The 20,230-nt window shown below is 40.8% G+C and overlaps 1 protein-coding gene across 2 annotated transcripts in view; it reads left to right on the top strand.

The window, feature by feature from the left end:
• LOC144938476 (otoferlin-like) overlaps window positions 1-20,230 on the top strand; it is a 63,635-nt gene that overhangs the window by 29,070 nt on the left and 14,335 nt on the right. The window contains exons 23-30 of one of the 2 annotated variants that reach the window (XM_078866329.1): window positions 481-603; window positions 2,727-2,787; window positions 4,141-4,232; window positions 12,002-12,067; window positions 14,286-14,417; window positions 15,991-16,128; window positions 18,928-19,055; window positions 19,766-19,936. In XM_078866329.1, coding sequence (XP_078722455.1) covers window positions 481-603; window positions 2,727-2,787; window positions 4,141-4,232; window positions 12,002-12,067; window positions 14,286-14,417; window positions 15,991-16,128; window positions 18,928-19,055; window positions 19,766-19,936 — 911 coding nt within the window. The remainder of the gene's footprint in view (window positions 1-480; window positions 604-2,726; window positions 2,788-4,140; window positions 4,233-12,001; window positions 12,068-14,285; window positions 14,418-15,990; window positions 16,129-18,927; window positions 19,056-19,765; window positions 19,937-20,230) is intronic. The other variant, XM_078866328.1, reaches the window with a different exon arrangement.

Consider the following 20,230-nt stretch of genomic DNA (forward strand, 5'->3'; position numbering starts at 1 on the left):
AAGCATTACTGGCAAAGGGGGTCCCATGATGTAGCTGCTCACGCCTTGAAATAGTTGTCTATTTGATGTTTCAACATCTTTTGTATCATTCCAGAGAAATATTCAAGTAAACTTTGCTTGAGATCCTCTTCTTGGTTCTTTCGGTAAAGTCACGTAGAATGGAAATAATAAAATAATAAAAATAAAACATCATAAAATAATTCTCACGACGTTTCGGCCACAACGCAAGCAGCCGTCCTCAGGTGAAGACCAGGTCTGTCGGGGAGACATTGTGACTTTACCGAAGGAACCAAGAAGATGAATCCCTGCAGTCACGAAAGCTTTAAATCAAAATTTGCTTGAGATCCTCTTCCTAAATATACACTTTGCTGCAACGAAGCTGCTGTGACAATGAATACGTTTATTTTAATTTTCTGCGCTTGACAAAAAACTGTGACGGAAGAAGTGAAACACATACGCATGTCTGTGTGTGTGATGTAGGACAAGCAAGTCGCCATCCCGATCATGAAGAAGAAAAAGAAGAAGGAAACCTCTGACGATTCGGACGAGAGCGTGCTGGACTGGTGGTCCAAGTTCTTCGCATCCATAGAGATGCTCAAAGAGGTATGATAAGCAGGCTCATTTCGTCAAGTACCTTCGGCCATATGTTGAACTTCTTTCACATTGTACGTAGGCTAGCATTCTAATCGGAGGTGCGGAGGGAAGGACAACAAACTAGACACACAAAGCAGTTTTACAGAAATTATCCATAATATAGGCTTTTGGGTTAGATGGCGTAAATATAAATTTGTCGTTAAACCCGCCACCAACTGAGTAAACCCACAACATTTACCATTCGAGTAAAACGTTTCGCCGGTTTAACGACTAATTTATATTTACACGATCCAACCCAAAAACCTCTGTTATGGATTACATTGGTCGCAAAAGCCTACATGTTAAAGAAATTCGTTTTCAAATGCTGCCTCCTTTTGGTGGAACAATATCCATTTTGCAGAAACTCAACCACGTTCCAGTTTTTTGTAATTCACAAGAAGCTTATGTTTGCCACTCATGTTGGTACATTTGTCATTTTTGTGAACCAGCTCACCTCTTACTTGAGACTCTTTGTCTATTGAGTTATCATCCTTCTTAAACAAAGTAAACTTAAAACTTGAAATACTTGGCCACAGCTTGGTCAACAGTTGCACAAAGGGCCAGAGTGGGTGAAGCTCTGGCAGAATGAAGGCAGAACTAAGGCAGAGCCTGTGGCCCGTTTGTATTTCTGTTTTGCAAATGCACGTTTTAACATTGTGATACATATACGTGTTGATTTTGGGGCCATGTGAACCCATTATTTACAATATATACAGAAAAAAGCACATGGATTTTTACACAAGCGGTTTGAGGTTTAGAATCAATGAGAATTGATACATCGTTATACCCTTGTTTTGACATGTTCCTCGATCCATGTGTACTGTGGAGTACTTCGATAGGGCTATGTCATGTGCCTAATACTGGATACAAATGACTGTGATGGCAAGACAGGAATAATACAAGTATTTGGCCTCCTTGTTCTTTCATTTTGCAAGTTTGTGGCATAAACTCTGTCAGATTTACAGCACCTCAGAGTTCTGCGAATGACCATTAGTACGTGATGCTGCTGGTCCTGCAAATGCTGCTGATCACGATGATTTGCTGGTGCTTAAGATTATGATGATACCATAATGGCATTCATGATATGAAGCATTTTCGTAAAATGCACATACATTTATTGCAAAAAAGTCATCGATTACATATTGTTTCTTTTAGAACAGTATAATTTAGGAATGTGTTTAGTTTGTTTTTTATTATTTGTATAAGAGGTCTGGCTTTGGTTTGTGAGATATCAGATCACTAGACATTTCCACTGAGTCAAATCCCTTTCATGTTTTGCAAAGGATATGTATAATGGTAATCATGGTAATTGATTTAGCCTTCAGATTTTTCATATTTTTCTTGTCCAGAATTTGATTAAAAGTATGTATGGTAAAGAAACCTTTTCTAAACCCAGATTGCTCACAAAACTGGTTGGCCTTTACATTTTTAATATTCTGACTTACGTGAAAAATGTATAAACGTGCGAAAATAATGCGTTGTTCATTTGGTAACTAATTCCGTTAATTTTCTTTCAATAATGTTCCATCAACTTGTCTCACTTTTACAGGAGAAACAAAAAAAAACACTTTGAGCAGGGCTAGGTTTTCTGTTATACCTCTCCAGAGTATTTTCTAATGTCACCCTTCAAACTTGAACATGTAATTTCAGTATTGTGAGAGCATGATGACGTAACATCTGGCCATGAATTGAAAGTATTATTTCATTTTAAAAAAAGCTTCAAAGTCATATCAGGCAGCCTGGAACACACAGCCTTTTGACATACATACAGGATAAGAGATATTTGATTCATCTTCTTGGTTCTTTCGGTAAAGTCACGTAGAAGGGGAGTAATAAAATAATAAAAATAAAACATAATAAAATTATTCTCACGACGTTTAGGCCACAACGCAAGCACCCGTCCTCAGGTGAAAACCAGGTCTGTCGAGGCGACAGCGTCTGAATGAAACAGCACACGCGCTTGGAGCATGTATATAAGCTGGGTTGGAAGGGGGGAAGAAAGGGGGATATTTGATTGTTTGGGTTTATTTTCCCAAAAAATTTCGACATTGTCACCGCTTTCAGAGTTTGCTGTGATGTTCTTTTGTATGCAGAGTCGACGGCAGACTCCGGAGGACGACGCAGTAGAGGGAACTTCTGCAGTGACTGTCAAGGGTTTGTTCTTTTTACCATCATCTGGCTGGGCCCATCGCACACAACTTGCTTGAAATGTGCAATATAGATCCATTAATAGAGGTACATCTTCTCTAGTATTCCAAAGACCTCTCACAATTCAATATTAATTTGACTCAGTTCTAAGTGAAAATCCGGAGGACCCGGAGAAAAATCCACACGACCACAGGGAGAACATGCAAACTCCAAATATACAGGCATCAGGATCGGGGTGGAACCCACGACCTCCTGCATGCCAGGTGAGGTAGTTAACATCTCGCCATCGCGGCGCCCCGTAAGGTCAAGGACCCACGTTGGCACAGCTCGATTGTGCCAGTGGAAAAAGGGGCCTCATAGCATAACACTACCAGCATTGTACTTGAACACAAGGCAAATAAGCTCTAGATGGAAGAATGTTTACACTATATCTTCACAACATGTGTTATCAATTGGGGGTTACCAAATGCAGGTATGACCCAATTATTTGGTGATATTGCGTTGGCAGTGGTGCACAAGCACATACAACAACAAAACTCAACGCATATGTCACTGCCTTAAAAGAAGAAATATATAATAGACAATGTTTCTGGCATTGCCCCTTCTTCCTTACATGTGCTATGAAGCTAAGGAGGGCAGGGCTATTGACAAATGTGTTGAGTTTTAATTATAACTCAAGCCTGAGCATTCCCATGTGTCTAAGTTACGTGATTTAATGATACAAATTGTATTGTTGATTAATTTTAAATACACAACATAGACATGGAATTATTAATCGATTTATTAAACTTGACTCTCAGGACACATACGTTGAATGTTAATGATAAATACTTCATATAATTGATTGATGTCGTTCTAGTAAACATTGCAGAGGTTCATCCTGTAGATGCTACCACAACTGCCAAAAATACATTCTTGAATTGTGACCCCAAATTATGACCATTCTTTGAAATCTAAACAGGATGCATTGAGACAAGCCTATGAAAAGCCTATTGTTCATTTTTAATAATTGTAGACCTTTGTCATTCCACTGCTGAGTGAAGGCCTCCCCATGCCATGTCAGTCATGCAAGTTGTTTGACCATACTTAATCAAACTGGTCAGTGTGAGTTAAAGTGTCGGGGGAGATGCAGGACCAGTTCAGATACCACTCACCACAGATGTTAGCTATGGCCAGGAATCGAACTCAGATCACCGGCTTCATTGTCCAGTGTGTTGATCACTGCATCACCATTCCAGCAATGAAATACGTCAGTTTTTTGTTGTTGCTTTCTTATGCTTGTGCATAAATGTGTAACATTGGTATAATGTCCTATGTTACCATTCACACAAACAATCACATTCCAATTGCCATAAACAGCAGTGGCCCCAAAAAAGGCTCGGAAAAAAGGGGCCGACAAGGACAACGACAAACAAACGAAGAAGCCCGGGCTGCAGGTGGAAGAGTTGAAGGTACAATCCAAGGCTTTCCACTCCAGAGCCATGAATGCCATAAACACTGGGACCTTGTTAATTGTTTTTTTACCCTTCCATCTGGCAACAAAACCGACACCCCTTTTTTATGAGGAGTCATGTTTGCATAGACCACAATACCTGCAGTCATAATGCAAGCAAAATACACAACTCTGATAATGTATGCACTGTCCTTGATGTTGATTGGTCCACACCCGAGACAGCTTCACTTAGAGCCTAGTCTCACATGGTGTTGGACCAGACGACGCCAAAAGGCGCACAACTCAAAGACAATGCACCACTGGTGTGGCTGCTTGCCCCAAGCTCTCATGCTCTGATGGTGCATTGTCTTTGAGTTGTGCGCCTTTTGGCATCGTCTGGTCCAACCCATGTGAGACTAGGCTCTAAGGAAAGCTGTCTCGGGTGTGGACCAATCAACTTCAAGGACAGTGCATACATTATCAGAGTTGTGTTTTTTGTTTGCATTATGACTGCAGGTATTGTGGTCAATGCAAACATGCTTCCTCGTAAAAGGGGTGTCGGTTTTGTTGCCAGATGGAAGGGTAAAAAAACAATTATATTTTTTACTGGCAAATGAGGTACCAGTGGGGACTAGGACCTTGTGTTTTATCAACACTGTGGGCTGCAGGGTGTACGTAATAGCAGCCTTAGCCAATATGTGCCAAAAACGGCAAATTATGCAATACTGTAGTTTTACTCAATCCTCATTTTAAAATACAAATCAATTGGGAAAAAGTGACAAAGTTAGAATATCTCTTCTGTTCCAACATATTCAATCATGACTCTGCCTTGATTGGATGTGCATGCACATCGTTTTCCTGGCGTGAAAAGCAATGCACCATAGGGGATTTTAGAAACCACTACCTTTGGCTGTGGCATATGTATCAGTATCGTAGTAGGCTGCCTTATTAATGGGCCAACCTCGAAATGAATTTGGCAATGGACCGCTGCTTTGAACAGTCAAAAGTTCCTCCTGGAAACTCAGATCATGAACACTCAAGGCATTTAAGAAATGCTGCCACCGTCACCCAAACGGTGTAAGGAGACAAGCATATCTTGCTAAAATAAATGCATTGTTAAGTTATTTATATATTGTACGCCTTGTAGCATATTCAACGGATTGTATTGCATATGAGATGGTGATCGTCACATTCACACTCATAGTCAATTCTTGATTTTGAGTGTGTGTCTGGTAGCTCTTGCAAAGGCCAATTCTATCTGTAGGCAAACTCATAACGCACTCGTCATTACACACTTGTTATATGCAGAAATACCTTCGTTAAAAAGATGGCGTGATTTATTTCCATTAGGGCAGTGTTATTGACGAAGGTGTTGAGTTTGTTGTTTGTGCTAATGCACCACTGCACATGCAATATTGGAAGAAAATCTAAAGCAGTGTTGGGCATGCACATTTAGCAAACAGTATGCAACCCATTATGCTTAATTATCCATATAGCAAAACACTGAGTTTTTGATGCGGTAAAAGTATAATTTAGTGATAATTCCATGAATTCATTGGTACAATTATCTTCTTTTTTTTTTACAAAAGTGCTGTGAAAAAGTGCTGTGTTTATTATAATTGATGCTTTCTCAAATGTTTTAATATAAATTTAAAATGACAGTATTGATATGTAGGATAATACAATCACAATGTCATGTTTGCCATGGATGTTATGTTTTAACAGTACTGTAATTTGACCTTAGACTACCTTTCAGGTTCACATTACAAGCATGCTGTCTTGAGCATTTTACCAATACTGGAGGCAACCTAGTTAAAAATATAGCACTGAAGTATTGAAAATTAAAGTGATATATTTAATGCAGGACATTATGTTTAAACGTGTGCTGCTAAGTAACCGATCATCCTCTAGGCAGCACCTCGGCCGTATAACTGAACATGCATTGCAGTGATTGTTAATGATGGATCAAAATTCAATATATGACATGTTTTGTGTTCTCATCATCTTGTCGGTTGGTTTTTGGAAAGAGAACCAGTTTTTGTAATGTCTGGCAGTACCAGTCGGAATGATTGTAGGATATCTTGTCTGGGTGTCAACCCAGCCAGTCAGTCTCCCATCCTCCTCTGATGGATAGATTACCAGCATCACTTTTTTTCTCTGCATTTACATGGAAGCCGCAGTTTGGTATCATTATTGTTTGTTAGTTAATAAGCCCCTGTTATTTTAAAACATAATTTCTCCATGACAAGGCCCAACTTGACTCTTGACAACCTTGTAATTAGTACCTCGTGTTGCCACCTCGTAAGAATAAGAAGAATGTCTCATAATATCTGGGGAGTTGGTACATACGTTCAAATGAATTATGCTGAGTTGTCCATGATTATGCAACTGAGAAACGCCAGGAATGATAATGTCCAAAGAAGACGTACACATTACCGAGGCCACCCTAGGAAAACTGGGACAGGTGGCAACCCTGTTTGCACCAGTTGCTTGGTGTCATCCAGCCTGTTGACTTTTGCCTGCAGAAGAGAGCCAGGCTAACAAGCAGAGATAGGCCAAGCGTGGCCTTGGTAACTGTTGGCCCAAGTACCACTGGACTCCACTTGCCTGCCTCTGCACTTGAAGGGGAAACCACCGTGCCACAAAGCCGTTTCGGCCTCCATCCCCATTGGTTTGGAGGTTCTCTCACGGATTCGAAGCGAGTCTTGCGTTCACATAGCCCATATCATCACCTCAACTGAAAATTTACTGTGAGGGTGAAGGCCCAGAAAGTAAAGCTCAGTTGCCATTGCCTCCCAGTTCTGTTTCCACCGCCACCATCACCAAAGCAGCTCCATTCAATGAACGCAGGGCTCTTGCGAGACCCACAATTTTGAGCCTTATTCTCAGGAGTCCATCTGTAGACCTGTCAAACTGCCTATTCATACCATGCTGCCTTCAAGTGTTACTGGCAGCCCTACCACTCCCTCCTCATTGGCGCAACCCTATCCACTGTGCAGGGGATAACGACACCCATAATTTTTCATCTGATGTGGAAAATAAACAGTTGAGGTTTGTGCAGCTTCAGCACAGGCCTGGACATTTCCGCTTTATATATTTGCTGCAATTCACGCCGGGAATTGTATTCTTCTTGGCCTAGCCAGCCGGAGAAGCTTCCAATTTCGTGTGGACTTCCAGCAATAATCAACCATCTCGACAAGTTCCACCAAGATAATTGTATCAACTTCCTCAGGGATCATTTGGAAGCAGATGCAATGTTCCATAATGGAGGTGAAGAGCCCGCAACTCTGATGCGCACAGTTGGCCGCATACGGTGCAAAAGAAGTTCAACATACATACATCCAACTCTTGGTGTCTGACACACTTTTGTCCTATCCTAAAATTGATGGCTTTTCAACTCTTCAGGGCTGGAGCACTGTGGACGTGCCACTGGTCCTAGATGAGCAGGGATCTTGCTTTGTGTCGATGGCAAACTGACATGCGCCGCCTTGCATCAGAGACACTGGTTTTTTTTGTGGCCATCACTTAGGTCAGAAGTGTTAGAGATTCGAAGGCTTTTTGTGAAAATGTCCAGTCATAAATAGCAATGACTGCAGCCGCTGCAAGGACACAATGGGAGGTTGCTGCCACCACCGCTGTCGTCTGGAATTCCCACTCCTCAGCCATCCATGCTGCTGGATGCTTGCCCCTGCTGCCCTTGTTAAAGTCTAGGCTTACAAAACTTTTTAAAAAGTCTGGGCTCACGACTTTTGACTGCTCATTTGCCTGTGACTGACCAACCTAATGATACAAATTTGTATATTTCCCCATTTGGTATCCCCAAAAGTGCATCTTGCACTTTATGTACTTCATCTTGAGATGCTGCATCTTTTAAATGCTGTATACATCCAAGTTGCATTTTATTAAAATGTAAGTAGGAGGACATCCTTAAAAGTATGTTTTTGAATTCTCTGGAAGCACCCACAAGGCTCCCTCCTATCTCCCCATCTCAGCAGAGGTACCTGGGATGGGTTGACTTGGTGGAAAACAGGATAAGAGCATGTGGCTGATTGTACGACGGTAACCAGTGTCAAGTCTGCAAGTTGATCGACACATGGCACTGCAAAACCAAACCGTATGCCAAGAAGAGAGGATCTGGTGAAAAAAATATATACGGTATTGCTGTGTCCGTCAGACGATAAGAAGTTCCAGAAAGAAAGATGCACCCCACACTTGTGCTTAGTGTCAATGACGATTTACAAATCTAATTACACACACCTACCGGACTTAAAAACAGTCCGGTATAGTTCAGAGAATGCGGTATTAACTATTGATTTGTGGTGTATTATGTGATGCTGGTTGAGCCTCCCCCCCCCTACTCGCAAAGGTTTAAGAGGGGAATGGGAGACTGGCTTTAAAATAGTTCTGGGTGTCGTCTTGTTCACACTCAGACGAGATCTGTAACAATCATTACCGTTGGTGCTGCCAGAACTTTACAAAAATCTGACTTACGTAACTCTTTTAAAAAAAAACGTACGTTTCCAGTTTGGCAGGTGAACGTGGGACTTCTTTTTTTCCCTCGCCAAGTCCTGTTTTTTTGCATTGTGAAGACAATCGATATCATCCATTCCTTCCCCCCCCCTCCTCTCCACCCCCTTTCCCCCAAAACAAAAACAACCCAAAAAAAGCCACTTGTTGGTCAATCAAGCCACACTGAGCGAGCTGTAAAGAAGGGCTACTCAACATTCCAGGCAGTGGCACCCAGATTGGACGGATTAAAACTGGATCAGGGCTGCTGGGTCAGTACGTACAGATGTGATAGCTCCATAAATTGCATGCCTTCATGTGCTTAAAGGCATTTGCACTTGCCAGACTTCCCCGGTCTTTGTTTTTTGTTATAATTGCGTGCAAGCGTTTTTATGCAACACTTGTATATTTGGTACGTATATAAGTTGGCTATATTAAACAGCATATGCACACATATACTGTATATTCATTACATATAGTTCCGTTGGGAATTATTTATACAACACCCAAACAAATGGGTGATGTTTTTTTTTTATTACAAAGTATTTAATTCACCTCAAGAGCAGAAGCCAAGGGCCTAGGTTTGAGTGCGGTGGTTACGATCTCCCAACATCCAAACTGGCAAAGGAATCGCATGTTAGACAAGTGGTGTAACAATAGCAAGCAGGTAATTCGTTCATTACGTCGGGATGAACTGGGGAGGTCAGGCAGTGTAAATGTCCCATATGTGTATGCTGTAAGCATGTGACCAAATCACCCGGAATGTGCTCAATCCCCCTCAGATCCTAAAAGCTAAGCAGTGTTTTCGAGTCTGAACAGCGCTTGACCGGGTGATCCCCGTGCATAAAACAGGTGTTCATACTCTTTTGTTTTTCTCGGTAAAGTCACGTAGGTAAAAAAATTGAATAAATTAAATCACGACATTTCGGGCGCAACACAAGCGTCCTTAAATTTCGATTTAAAGCTTTCGTGACTGCAGGGATTCATCTTCTTGGTTCTTTCGGTAAAGTCACGTAGAAGGGAAATAATAAAATAATAAAAATAAAACATAATAAAATAATTCTCACGACGTTTCGGCTACAACGCAAGCAGCCGTCCTCAGGTGAAGGACGGCTGCTTGCGTTGTGTGAGAATTATTTTATTATGTTTTATTTTTATTATTTTATTATTTCCTTTCTACGTGACTTTACCGAAAGAACCAAGAAAACAAGCGTCCTTCTTCAGGTGAGGACAACTTCGCGAAAGCACACCGCTTAAGTGTGCTTTCACCGCTTAAGTGTGTTTTCGCTAAGTTATCCTCACCTGAAGAAGGATGCTTGGGTTGCGCCCGAAACGTCGTGATTTAATTTATTTAATTTTTTTACCTATGTGACTTTACCGAGAAAAACAAAGAGTATGAATCCTTGCAGTCACGAAAACTTCAAATCTAAAACAGGTGGTGTAGGCTGCAGGTCTATGCGAGCAGCTGAGGCTAGTGCAGCAAATTACATTGTTGCACTGTGCTTCTATGCTCCAAAAATTTGCTAACCCGCCTTCACCCAGCCACACGGAGTACGGTAAATTAAACTCCCATGACCCGCATGGCATGCGGAGGCCCTCATCCGGCAGTGGATTGGGGAAAGGTCCTCAATTTACTTGTATGCTATGTAATTCGGTATATCTGTTTTGTTATAAAGATATTGTAGAGATCGACATGGCTCCCAGCGATATATTTGAGCCACACATAGTTCCAAGGTATGTATATATATGTGCTGTGCCTGCGTATATGTGTGTTTGTCGAAATATATAGTATATAAAGATAAAGGTGCAGCCCTGAAAGTGCGTATGCACACCACTATAAGTTTATTTTGGCCTGCTCTTCTACGCTGGCTATATGGCTTGGAAGAGATTATGATATGCAAACAAGTTTTTTTCACTTATTCTGGACGTTACATGTTATAGAACAGAAATATATTCAGCTCCATTGGCTTCCAGATTATTGAACCATATTTTGTTTTCTTGAGAGTTAACCACAATATCATTAGTCCCACGGATAGTTGCATTTACATCATCGCCATCCCTGTTTACACAATATATTTCATCGAGAAATATTTAATTGAAAGCATACATTATTTGCGCAATAAAAAATATGCGTACTTTTAACACCACAAATTCCAGGAGATTATACCACATTGACGTTTCAAATTTGTTGCCATCTTATAGCAAATTGCCCGTTGCACTGGTGCCCATGTTGAGTAGCCCGACTGAACATCACGCCCACCATGGCCCCATCTAATCTGAAGTTCTGGGCCAATAGACTTGTACAAAGGGTTGTTCGTTTTACTTGATGTTTTTTTTGGTTCTCAACTCGCGAAGTGACAAAGTAAAACATCTTATGAGAAATGTGTGTGTAAAATGCAATATGATTTATGCGCAGTAGGTTCAAAGTTCAAAGTTCATTTATTAGGTATAGCCCTGTGAGCCATTTGGCTCTTGAATCGGGTGCAACCGCAACAAACAAAAAACATGAACAAGAAAACATCTTAAAGTGACTATGTGCAAACAGAAAATCCAAGAAAAGACAGCAAAATATTGCAGAAAAATAACCGTACACCAACCCTGTGCAATTATCCCAGTGGGATGAAAGTAGGTGAAACATTTCCAAGCTTAGGATGGTGGCCGTTCACACCGTTTAGTTGCAGTCATGCTACACTTTGCAAAATGACATCAGAATCATACAAGTCAAATTCTAAATCTACGATACTTAAATTTATATGAAATTTGATTGAAATTGTAATTGATGTAAAATCCAAATATATGATCTATAGAAGAACTGTCTCTGCCTTGAAGAAGGGCATTTGCTTGAAAGGTTGCTTATTACAGTATATACAGCTAACAAAACACACAAGGTAACTGTTAATGGCCAAACATCCCAATGATGAAACATTTGCAAATGACTCAATTGAGATTACGTGTAGCAACATCACCCCCTACTGCGAACATTTGGTATGGCCCTCTTTAAAAAGAGTTGAGCTTCAGGCTTTCCTAAAAAAACTAATGTAATAATATTTTTTCTATTCTTATGTTTTTTCTTGACAGATGTGTTTAATTTGTATGACTTGTGCTTGTGCCCCAATGCCAATGCAGCAGCACACGTTTTTAACTCTGAAGATTTAACTGTTTTTTTTCTTATATTTTTAGCACCCTCGGCTTTCTCTTGGTCCTGCAGCTTAGGGGAACATCTTTTGTTAGCCCTGTGGAACAAGGACGCTAATCCTGGCCGACGTGTGTGTGTGTTCGTAGCGTCGCATGAACCCAGAGCTGCTGAAACACTGCTTGATGGTCGTGAAGTCTGGTGGACTCTGCATGGTACGGTATGGTCACCAGGCCCTACCACTGCCTATAGTGGGGCCCAGGTGTTATGAGCTGTGCCTTCCTTTGGGCTCGGTGGAACTTTCATTCCAGATAGTACATTAATTATTTTGTCAATGTATTTATTAATTAATTGCTTAATGCGGTCCTGTCTTTCCAGGTTAAAATGCAAAAAACACATTTCAGTTCATCAACCTATTAGCCTTCTAGGCCAATGTTTTCTTTTCTGGCAGTATTTTTAATCAGGTGGACAAAATCTAGACCATATTTAGTTTGCTGAGTCTAATCAGTGCAGTCTGGGATTTTAAATACTGCAGTTCAAATTCCTGAAGGCCCATAGGCTGATGGGCCAAAATATTATATTACCAAGAGTCCACTATGATATAACATACATTTTGTACAATTGCATTTATGGAATTCTTGTAGATGCAACAACCAGGAATGGCTGCTGAAAACCCAGTGTAAAGATCAGCCTAAATATATTGCATCCTGGTACAATCAACAATGGTCACATTCTAAAATACATTTTAGTCTAAAATTTAGTCATGATACATTGATTAGGAAGCCAATTGAAGGAATTATGTTTAGCTCGGTACATTTGTGCATCACCATTTACATAACAAATGGCCATGGTTAATTTGCTGAACAATTGTTGAATTAAAAATGCAGCTGATAAATACTATAATAAATATGATTAACAAGCTTTGCCTGCATTCTCATTTAAATGTTGTGATTACTCTCCAACAACATCAACTCTGGTGCTGCTGAAGCAGTCATAAATATGGCCACGTTTGATTCAAGTGACACTTTTATTAACTGGCTGTGCTGGGTGGAGGCGGGATTATGACTCGCATCGTTACAACACCTAACTCAAAAGAAACTAATTATGAGTCAATATTGGTTGTAAAAGCCTCCATATGCAAGAAACTATAAACTTTAAAAATGTACACATTTCATCCAAACTAGTTTGACTTCAGTAAAAACAAATTGTAGCAATGTTGAAGTAACGTTGCCTCTATAGAAGGCACGGCAATGACTGATACAATAATCAATTTTTTTTCTGTAAAAGCAATTTTACCACTGGTTTTCAGTGACATTTTACCGCGCATTAAACTTACATGAGCACTTTTATTCACGCAAAAAAGTTAAAGTGATTCTCACTAAAATGAGCGTTGAGACAGTGCTTTCTTGTTCACAGCCCTGAGCCACTGCTAGAAATTCCACATTTCTATGGCACGAGCGAGTTTATATGATAAACTACTGTTGACTTATGAGACCTCCTTTACCAGTGGCAAAATATAGTAGTAGGTTTTTACCCTTTAAACTGGTACAAAACTGACACCTTTATACAAGGCATCATGTTTGCAATAACCGCAACACAAGCAGTCAAATGCAAACAAAAAATAAACAATTCTGATAATGGTAATGATATGCACTGTCCTTGAAGTTGATTGGTCCACACCCGAGACAGATTTCCTTAGAGCCTAGTCTCCATTGGAGGACCAATCAACTTCAAGGACAGTGCAACTTCAAGGACAGTGCATATCATTACCATTATCAGAGTTGTTTCTTTTTTTTGCATTTTGACTGCTTGTGTTGCAGTTATTGCAAACATGATGCCTTGTATAAAGGTGTCAGTTTTGTACCAGTTTAAAGGGTAAAAACCAACTACTACTACTGTTGACTTCCCCATTAAAGTGGTACATATTTGATCAACCCTGGAGGGATGATGGGCTAAGTCAACCTCCAACTATGATTTGAACTCGCAAACTTCCAATTGCGAACAAGCCACTATACTTCTGAGTCACCTATTTGTACGTACACATGTTGAACTTCTTTCACACCGTACATATCCAACCGTGCTAATCTGAGGTGTGGGGAAGGACAACTAACTTAACACAAAAAGCTGTTATAAAGAAATAAGTTTTCAATCTATATTTAAAAGTGCATAGCTCCAGTGGCTTGCTAATATTTACCTTCAGTTTCACTGACACATCTCACCTGGCTCATTTGCTTAACAAAAGTGGACTCTTCTGCAATTGTCTCCGAAATGTTCTCTGCTGAGGCATTGCAATACATCTGCCCTCATGTACCTGTTCACGAACTGCATCGTTAATACACTCCATTCAACAGTTAATTTACCATACTCAATAAAAAAAAACTGCATACTTGCCAATGCCACACACTGATCCCAGTTGCCTTTTCTTCTATGCAGGTTTATGATAAGGAGCTGGAGGCAGAGTTCAATAACTTTGAAGACTGGCTGAACACGTTCAATGTGTATCGCGGCAAGAACAGCGACGAAGACAGCGACTTTGACAAGGAGAGATTGGTGGGGCGTTTCAAGGTGAGTCCATACCTGTCAACCCCTTATCAGTGCCCCTACCTTATTACAGACCAATTCAGACCTTATTGGTGACCCCGTGTCCTTATGAATCTCAACGTTCATCCTACAAAGCCCGCATTGAAACGGCTGCACGCCATATGGACCTGAAAACTCAATTTCCCTGTACAAGAATATGGGTAAACCGTATGGGTTGACAGGTATGTGAGTCCTACGTGGACAAAAAGTAGAATGTCAGTCTCATATATTTATATTTTCACTTAATTAAAGCTGTCATATTCTATTGAGTTATGATCACTTTATTAAATATGTTAAATGCAGTGCAAATTTGAGTTAGTATGTATGTAGAACTTCTTTCATACCGTACGTAGCCGACCATTTCTGATAGGAGGTGCGGGGAAAGGACAACAAAAGCAGGAGCAGCAGAGATTTAATTTTCTTCTTCTTGGTTCTTTCGGTAAAGTCACGTAGAAGGGAAGTAATAAAATAATAATAATAAATAATAATAATAAAAATAATAAATTTTATTATTTTATTACTTCCCTTCTACGTGACTTTACTGAAATAACCAATAAGATGAATCCCTGCAGTCACGAAAGCTTTAAATCGAAATTTAAGAGATTTCATTCCTAAGTTAAAATTCTAATCAAGGTCAACTCAGCCCATGATCCATCCAGAATTGATCAAATGAGCTTCGCCAAGTTCTAACTTATCACTGCTTGGTGAGAAGGCAGTCTGCAGTGGCTACAGTACAGATTGACTGGCCCCAATATATGAATGTAGAAATGGTCACTGCTGACTTGGGATTAGCTTTCGAGGTGAGTTCCACCCCACTCAAACTTGAGGACGAAAACGCACCAATGATGACGATTAGCTCCAAGATCTAAGTACATTTAGGTCTTGATCTCACACCTACATTTAGCATCACATGAAAAAAAAATACCATTGAAGTATATAACACCTCTAAGTAATAATGTAGTGATGAATGTGCAGGGGGGAGTGATGGCACAGTGATTAGTGCACTATGCTATGAACCTGGCAATCTGTGGCGATTAATATCTGGAACGACCCTGGCCCTTTTCTCCAACCAGCACTGGCCATCGTGGTAAAGTATGGCCAACAACCCCAGTGACCGGCAGAGTGCGGAGATGCCTTTATGTATGCATGTTGAACTTCTTAATTGGGAGCGGTAGTGTAGTGGTTAGCGCGCTGCGCTACGTATCCGGCGAACTGGGTTCGATTCCTGCTCACGGCCAACACCAGTGACGATTATCTAAGTCGATCCTCCCCTAGGTCGACTCAGCCTCAAATGATTACCTGTTGCGATGCGTAAACATCGCCACTAGGGAGAGAGGCGGCCGAGCGCGGTGAAGGCAACCCACCCCCTTGTGTGCCGTGCCAGCCTTCATAGGTGCTTGCTAACAGCAGTTGCCCCAACAGGCTGATAAGGCATTACGGCGAAAGTATGTCATTGTTTTCTTGCGTACCGTATGTAGTCAGCATTGTTTCTTCTAATCGTCACGTGTTGATTGATACATGAGCTGGTTATTCGTGGTTGTTATGGTTCTCGCTACAGGGCTCGGCCTGCATTTACAAGTGGCCCCTCTCCAAAGCGGTGCTGGATGAGGTGGGGTACGACCCCCAGTTGGGGATGTTCCAGGGCATCCCCGTAAACGATCCCATCAGCGTACTCGTGAGGGTCTACATCGTGCGGGTACGCCCTTAAGCGTGCGCGTGACAGTGCTGATTGCGCTCAGTTGCTACTGTGGGGGTTCGATGGACCTGCATTGATGTGTTCCATCACTGGAAATCTTGGCTGAAAAACCCACGCGTGGGTTGGTGGCATGGCCTCGTGGTAGCACGTTCACCTTTCGCTGTAGATAATCACCATTTGAATGCATGAGCTGCTCTAATTATTTCTCTGAGGTGTAATAACCATAACATATGCTCCGTCTGATTCACAGTGGCCAGTAAAGATCCCCTCGCGTCATTGACGTCAAACACGACAGTCGGGAATAGTGTAACTGGCATCTGGGTCCCAATTTGTAAAAATCTAAAATGATAATTAATTTGGGACTATACATAGCAATTGTCACCACCTACAGGCAGACTAATGCCTCTCAAGTTACTCTTCCAAACGAGGCTGTCCTGGTTTCTTGAGTAATCACCCGATTAAACGAAATAAATTTGAACGCACCGGTGAGTTTCAATATAAACCAATCAGTTGTTTAAACACTATTCTCATGCATTGGTCCAGAAGATGTTCCATGATTAATAAATTACTTATTATTATTTTCCTCCAATTAAATATGATTATTGCTGTATTTGGTAGATTCAGAAAAACTGACATTGCCTGTACATGTTGTGGGTTTACTCTCCAACACACCGGTGTGCTGTACTAGTAACGAATTGGCATGTTATGTTTACGTGACAGATCTTACTAATTGGCTGTGTCGGGTGGTGGTGGGTTTAACGACACATTTATATTTACGCGATCTAACCAAAAAAACCTGTATGATGAATTATATTGGTCGCGAAAGCCTACGTGTCAAATTGCCTGTACATGTTTCTGCGTATTGTATTAGGCTAACCTTACCTGGCCAGGAACAGCTGCAAAGTAGCATCCACTCGTCCCTCCATGTGTGTCTAATCTAAGAGCTTAACTGTCCTGCTGAAAGTTTGCAATGTGGATTTCCAAGAGAAAATACATTTCATAGTGGCTTTGATATTTATTTTACTTCTTTAAAGCTTTCTATTGAAAAAAACTTGGAAATGCACATCTGCAATAGCTTTATTGTGCACATGTTTGTTATGATGTTGAAGCCATGAACCTGCTGCTCGTACGAGGCCAGTATTATTTTATATAGAACATTGTTTATTGATTCTAGATTTGAAGCTTTTGTGACTGCAAGGATTCATACTCTTTGTTTTTTTCGGTAAAGTCACGTAGGTAAAAAAATTAAATAAAATGAATGAAATAATTGAGTTGTTTTCATTTATTTATTTTTTACCTACGTGACTTTACCGAAAAAACCAAAGAGTATTGTTTATTGAACCCAGGAAGATTGCACTGGTTTTTAGTTTTTTATACATATTTTTAAACAGGCAAGGTAGTATCTTAAAAAGCAGGACTAGTTTTTCCCTTGCAAGTAAATATAGACTCACTGTTTCAAATGATGATGCGTTGATCACGTGGCCAGGAGGCCGTGACACGTGCCTGTAATCCACCACTAGGGAGGCAAGGATTGGTGGATCACAAAAAGATCGGGAAACTCCCTTCCCATGGGCATCGAGGTGCCATAACCCTGGCTTACCAAGAGAATGCAGTACAGCGAATGGACTAATCTCCATCTGTATGGGGATAGAGTTCATAATCAACGATTTTTGGGTTTAGATCGCGTTATTTATAAATGTGTCGTAACCCTCCACCACCCGACACGGCCAATCAGTAAAAAAAGTGTCACGTTGACAAAAGACAAATAGTTCACTGCTTTAGCCCACCGGTGTGTTGAAGCGTGAAACCACAACATTTACAATTTGAGTACGACGTTTCGCTGGTAATTGCATCCAGCATCATCGGGCAATTCGCCAGAATGGTGAGGCTCTGCTGTGTCTCCCGTTCTTATATAGAGCAGCAGCAGGGTGACATCATCATTAACTCATTAACTCATCAGGTGCAAAGATTTGAGGGGGGGGGTTATTGTAATTATATACTTGATTAGTAATAAGGCTATTGTTACGATGCGAGTTGTAGATTAGTAATCATTTGGAATGTGTTCTATTGTGATTACTAATCTACAACTCGCATCGTAACAATAGCCTTATTACTAATCAAGTATATAATTACAATAACCCCCCCCCTCAAATCTTTGCACCTGATGAGTTAATGAGTTAATGATGACGTCACCCTGCTGCTGCTCTATATAAGAACGGGAGACACAGCAGAGCCTCACCATTCTGGCGAATTGCCCGATGATGCTGGATGCAATTACCAGCGAAACGTCGTACTCAAATTGTAAATGTTGTGGTTTCACGCTTCAACACACCGGTGGGCTAAAGCAGTGAACTATTTGTCTTTTGTCAACGTGACACTTTTTTTACTGATTGGCCGTGTCGGGTGGTGGAGGGTTACGACACATTTATAAATAACGCGATCTAAACCCAAAAATCGTTGATTATGAACAATATTGGTCGCGAAAGCCTATGTGTTAAACTGGGGATAGAGTGTTGCCCCCTCTCGTGCGTAGGTGTTCTTCGTGTGCTCCAGTTTATTTCCACGTGTATAAACACTCGTCATTAATTGGCTGAAATTTTTTTTTTTTCATGAAAAAACCCAACGCAGGACCCTCCTGAAAAATAATTATTGGATATAGGAGTAATTAATTTGTTATTACGTACTATTAAGAGGTACTGACTCAGTACCATAACATAGCATAAATTCTCCAAGCCAACAAGCCACTTCATGTGAATAAACCTGATACCTATTTGTTCCGTTTGCTGATCTGGGAACCAGGCGACTGACCTCCATCCAGCTGACATCAATGGGAAGGCGGATCCGTACATTGTGCTCAAGCTGGGCAAGACCGAGGTGAAGGACAATGAAAACTACATCGCCAAGCAGCTGAACCCCATCTTTGGAAAGTGCGTGCTCATGTTATTAGATACGGTGTCTTGGTGTTATTCATGATAGTCTTTTTTACGTAATGGATTTCCATTAGATATGCTTACGATTATTATTATAATAATGGGAACATAGACATGGTAAATGTTGTTTATATGTTGTAAATGGAACTGCATAATTTCCACGTCATTATCATGAGCCAGTCATGATAAATCCACTGTTGGATGAAGGCCTTCCCCAGCCACCGCCATCTCTCACCATCTTCTTGGTTCTTTCGGTAAAGTCACGTAGAAGGGAAATAATAAAATAATGAAAATAAAACGTAATAAAATATTCTTATTATTTCCCTTCTACGTGACTTTACCGAAAGAACCAAGAAGATGAATCCCTGCAGTCACGAAAGCTTTAAATCGAAATCTCTCACGATCTTCCAATGCCAGTGATCCATCCAGCACCTGCACGTGAACTGATGTCATAGCTCCTGCTTCGTGGACGTCCTCTCGGATACGTTCATCACCTTGACTGCCACTCCGTCATCATTCCTGATCATTGTCTATCATCCCTCCTAGCAATGCATCCTCCCCAAGCCCACTTTTTATAGTTTGGATGATGTCATTAAACCCGTGTTTGTTCCATAATCCGTGTGTTCTGCTATCTGTTTCTCGCTGTAAAATTGTATTGAATGACAATGCGGCGTATAGTGATGATGTGATCGCTTCGCTGTTTCCAGGTCTTTTGACATCGAGGCCACCTTCCCCATGGAATCAATGCTCACTGTGCAGATCATGGATTGGGACCTGGTGGGAATAAATGACCTCATTGGAGAAACCAAGATCGACCTGGAGAATCGCTACTACAGCTATCACCGTGCCACCTGTGGGATAGCACAGCAGTACGCAATGTGAGTACCAAGAATAAATCCCATTACGCTTGATGCTTCTTTTGAATTTTGTAAAGGGTTTAAGTGTCTTCTTCTTGGTTCTTTCGGTAAAGTCACGTAGAAAGGAAATAATAAAATAATAAAAAATAAAACATAATAAAATACAATTCTCACGACGTTTCGGCCACAACGCAAGCAGCCGTCCTGTCTTCTCGACAGACCTGTTCTCCACCTGAGGACGGCTGCTTGAGTTGTGGCCGAAACGTTGTGATAATTATTTTATTATGTTTTATTTTTATTATTTTATTATTTCCA

The sequence above is a fragment of the Lampetra fluviatilis genome, chromosome 22, assembly GCF_964198595.1.
Source record: "Lampetra fluviatilis chromosome 22, kcLamFluv1.1, whole genome shotgun sequence".
Taxonomy (NCBI): Eukaryota; Metazoa; Chordata; class Hyperoartia; order Petromyzontiformes; family Petromyzontidae; genus Lampetra; species Lampetra fluviatilis.